This window comes from Vicia villosa, linkage group LG5, assembly GCF_029867415.1.
Source record: "Vicia villosa cultivar HV-30 ecotype Madison, WI linkage group LG5, Vvil1.0, whole genome shotgun sequence".
Lineage (NCBI taxonomy): Eukaryota > Viridiplantae > Streptophyta > Magnoliopsida > Fabales > Fabaceae > Vicia > Vicia villosa.
In genome coordinates, this window is record NC_081184.1 from 13,957,345 (window position 1) to 13,961,511 (window position 4,167).

Here is a 4,167-nt window from a genome sequence, read left to right on the forward strand (position 1 = left end):
TATGACCACCTATTTAAAACCGTTGTTATATGTTATGCATTCTAAACCATTTATCTATCCACGGTTTATTTCTGTATCATTACATAAATATGTCATTTTATATATATTTATATATATAAATATATATAAATATATATTTATATATATATATATATATATATATATATATATATATATATATATATAAGTATAAATATATCTATCAATATAAAATTAACAATAAAATTAACATTAAGGTCAAAAGTATGTTTTTTTTGTAGTGTCACTAATAATAGTTGGATACTTAAGTTTTGATGTCATCCTAAATTCAAAATTCAAAACAACCATATTAAACACAAGTTTGGCTAAAAAAAGAGTCATCCCAAAATAACCAAAAACAGTTCTAATAACTGGCTAGCTAGATAACATCCTACAACTATTCTTATTGATCTTCTCCTTGCTCTTCTTCCACATCTTCTTCAACATCTTCAGCACAAACTTCTTCCACATCTTCATGATCATCACAGGCTTCTTCCATATCTTCATCACAATCTGCTTCCTCTCCACCCTAGAATAAACATAACATCATTCAACATTCATAAGTGTACTAACCAATAAACATGCATAACACCAATGATGATACAAATCTGCTACTGAAGTAACATGTGTTTGAAACAAACAAATCAATGTTAGTAGCATTCACACAACTTGTACCAACCAATAACACTATAAGCTACAACGATGCTTCAAAACTTCAGTTTAATTGGCACCAAAACTTGTACCAACCAATAACACAAAAACAAGTGATTGTAATAATGTATATCTCACTATCACAAGTAAACATATCGTTTAAATTTAATGCAAAGGAGTATTAGAAATGAAACAAGATAACAACCGAAAAAAGTGAGTTCCAAACTACCTCCCATTTTCTTGGATTTGAATGAGTGTTCAACTACGCGGTGAACTATAGCATCACACTCCCAAACAAGTTTCAAGCCAGACAATGGATCAGCTACATTTATTAGAAAGACCTAATTAATCTAAATGCCTTAAACATAAGGGTTGATGCTTGAAACATGATATATATTGAATCTCATACAGATTTGAACATCCACAAACCATAAAACATTGCTGTTGCATGCAGAAAATAACATATCCATTGTGTATCTAATCATATTACTGTTCCTATTTTATAATTATCATGAATGAAATTAGGGACTAAACTAATATTTGAGAGGTGAAAAAGGTTGCTACTCAAATATTTACAGATAGCAAGCTATGGACACAACTTACTTTAGATCTCAAGAAGAGAGCATCGTAGAAGTCCCGTTCAGATTCTGACTGTTCACACTCAATCAATTGAATATCAGTTGGAGGCAGGACAAGTATAAGCCTGAAAAAACATAGATCATTATAAATAAAGTTATTCATGCATATTGAAAGAGACAATTCACGTGAAGTGAGAATGCCCACCTTCCTTCTTTATCCTTTGTGTCCTTGGTTCTTCTTAACATCACTGTCCTCAAAATTCCCTTGACCAATGATCAAATTTACAATAGCTACAAGTTAGCCCAATATTTTACATACCACTGCCAGATGCACCATGGTTCAACACCCAAGAAAGACAAGAGACTAAACAAATCTTCCAAACTATTATGGAATAGAGAGCATCACAATTTCAGAAAGGGAGTTGTAGACTACGAAATCTTTTGCTTAATAACTATAAGCTCACTACAGTAATAAACTAATTAGTACTGAAATGCTGATAAAAGATACATTTTCAGATTGTATGGACTCTAAAACCTTATTCAACATATAAGTTTGAGGATGATGGACCTCCTAAAAAGACAGTGACCATATATTTTTCAACATGCAATGAATACAAACCAATATTCTATATTATGCAACAACTCCTTTTAGTCGCACTTACATTATCACCTACTTCTTTCACTTGCAAAGGATACACCGCTTTCTTTAATATCATTTTCTCTGGCTTGAGAATCCGATAGAGCTTCCTAGAACCATCAACCAAATAGCAAATATGGAGAAATAACATGAAAAAGAAGAAAAATTACCAATTTCTGAAAAATAGAATCCATCAAGGAGAGAAACAAATAATTTACTATGTGAAACCATCCGAAGAATGGTTCAGTGATTTTTGGACTGAACTTTCCACAATTTTGACACTTGTTGTAATCCTCTTGTAGAAATGTTGTTAGAATTAATACAAGCTTAGTAAATAAACTGCATAATAATCATTAATGAAGATTAGAGCCCGTGAAGTAAAGTTGAACCTGGGTAGTGTCTTGCACACCACAGTTTGTAATCCTAAATGAGTGAACTGCCCAGTTTAGATAGAAAGCCTCCTCAGATTTCCTTAGAGGCAAACCTTCTCTTAAAGCAGCCTCGTCGATTTGGATGACAGTAATGCTAGCTTTCTCAAGATCCTCAACCTCATCCTTTATAGCCAACGCAATCTGGTAGCAAGTCTCAAATCTAATAACAAATAGTCAATGTTAAATGAAACTGATATACTACAAAATGATCATCATTTATAAGGTGCTTTTGCATACCAAGGTTGGTCATCTCTAACAAAGGACCAGTTCAGAATTGTAACAGGGCCAATAAGCATTCCCTTCATAGGTCGTTTTGTCAAACTTTGAGCTGTTGAAGACCAGAAAACAGTCATTGGCTTGGGACGACTCACATCACCATAGATAATTGCTTGTTTGACATAGTGGGATCCATAGGATTGAACCCACCCGTTGGCACTGAAAGCAAAGCCAGATAATTTGACTGGAAATGAAACACAGTAAAATCACCACGCATGGTTGTTAACAGCAAGTTGTACCCCTGTCAAGGAAACCACCAGTGTTCAACCAAACATGTGGTGACAATAAACGGTGTAAAACTCAATCACGAATGAAACCATGTACCGTAGAGTTTGTTGATAGTCAAGATCTTTGCAAGTAAATGAGCAGTTCCTCTAGAAAAAGAGTAGTCCAAACTCCATAGATTCAAATGTCTCAAAAGTCTCCTTGTCATCTCCTATGAAACCTGCATTGACAACACGGTTCAGGACTAAGGAAATGATAAATTGGCATCAATTGGGATGAGCTCACATCTATGTTCTAGTATTCATAAACCTATTGACAAAGTATCAGCCAAAAAGTTACATCATCTCTGTGTGTTATTTCTTGGTTTACCCTGCAACAATGTTGAAATCGTTAGAAGAAGAAATAGATGAAGACGATTTGGATTTGGGCGTAAAAAAACGAGTAACGTCGTAGAAAGACAAGATTGGAGAAGCATACCTGAAAGGCGGAGCATCTGGTTTTCTTTTTCTCTTCGTCGTTGTCGAAATTGCATTTGTTAATCTCTGATAGGTAACTGCCGAACTCATTCTTTACTTCACCGTTTTGCTTAGTTCTTGTCACCAACACGAAGCTTATGCTATGGTGAATCGAACCCCCAAGGAATTGAGCTCAATTTGTGACAGTGAATGCTCAATTCTGTCCGTAAAGAACCTAGGGTTTTGTGTTAAGAATCAAAATCGCGGTTGAAATGGAGGAATGATGTACTTCGGATGTGATTGGTGTTCCGAGACCTTTGATTCAAGCGAAGGCGATGACGGTGGTGGTTATCTAGCGGCGCCGGAAGTTACGAAGACGAGAAGAAGACGACGAAGCTGGCTTGTATGCATGGTTGTGAGATTGAATGAAGAAGATGGTTGAATGAGTCTAACCACCGTTCATAAATGGAGATGTGAGAGAATGAGAGACGAGGGTTGAGTCGATCGAATGAGGAGGCGTGAGAGTTTTGGTGGTTGTTGAGTTTTGGCGGCTGATAGAAAGAAGAAGAAAGGGGTTGATGAGGTTTGGAAAGAAATTAGGTTTAGGAAAAAAATGGTTTGAGCGGCTTATCAAATTTTGTTTTGCGCCATTCATTATTTTATTTTTATTTTAGAGGGAAACTTTTTGGTTTGGGCGGCTTATTTAATTTTTTTTTGTAACCGTGGTAGTTGAAGAAAATACCACAGATTCACACTCCAGATTTAATATTTCAAAACATATTTCCACGGTTTAAAAATCCAGGCCAAAGCATATATGTAGCCACATTTTTTGAGCCGTGGAACAATTTGGCGTGGCCGTAGACCATTTTTCTTGTAGTGCTTTCTTCATCTCTTGT

General features: G+C 35.2%; 1 protein-coding gene across 10 annotated transcripts; it reads right to left on the reverse strand.

Annotated features, from left to right (window-relative positions):
• Nucleotides 1-206: 206 nt before the first annotated feature.
• LOC131601356 (DNA repair protein rad8-like) lies at nucleotides 207-3,897 on the reverse strand. Of its 10 annotated transcripts, none has more exons than XR_009283650.1 (8): nucleotides 3,294-3,897; nucleotides 3,126-3,186; nucleotides 2,553-3,036; nucleotides 1,910-2,475; nucleotides 1,453-1,511; nucleotides 1,273-1,372; nucleotides 899-991; nucleotides 207-547 (listed from the first exon to the last, which is right to left on the reverse strand). XR_009283650.1 is itself a non-coding variant. In XM_058873150.1 (8 exons), the coding sequence occupies exons 5-8, from the start codon at nucleotides 2,033-2,035 to the stop codon at nucleotides 422-424; spliced, it is 411 nt and encodes a 136-aa protein (XP_058729133.1). In that variant the 5' UTR covers nucleotides 2,036-2,475; nucleotides 2,553-2,750; nucleotides 2,916-3,036; nucleotides 3,156-3,186; nucleotides 3,294-3,897; the 3' UTR covers nucleotides 207-421. The 10 variants fall into 10 exon arrangements, 9 of the variants coding, with proteins under 9 accessions (XP_058729133.1, XP_058729132.1, XP_058729127.1 ...); XM_058873150.1 differs by lacking the exon at nucleotides 899-991 and having other exon boundaries at nucleotides 2,553-2,750; nucleotides 2,916-3,036; nucleotides 3,156-3,186; XM_058873149.1 differs by lacking the exon at nucleotides 899-991 and having other exon boundaries at nucleotides 2,553-2,832; nucleotides 2,916-3,036; nucleotides 3,156-3,186.
• Between the last annotated feature and the right edge of the window lie 270 nt (nucleotides 3,898-4,167).

Excerpts from the sequence above, each read along its gene's own strand:
- LOC131601356 (XM_058873150.1), bottom strand. The coding sequence starts at position 2,035 with ATGTTATTTCTCCATATTTGCTATTTGGTTGATGGTTCTAGGAAGCTC. Across the intron at positions 1,373-1,452 it reads ACAAAGGATAAAGAAGGAAG|GCTTATACTTGTCCTGCCTC; the intron begins GTGGGCATTCTC and ends ATGTTTTTTCAG. Across the intron at positions 548-1,272 it reads CTCTCTTCTTGAGATCTAAA|GGTGGAGAGGAAGCAGATTG; the intron begins GTAAGTTGTGTC and ends TGTTTATTCTAG.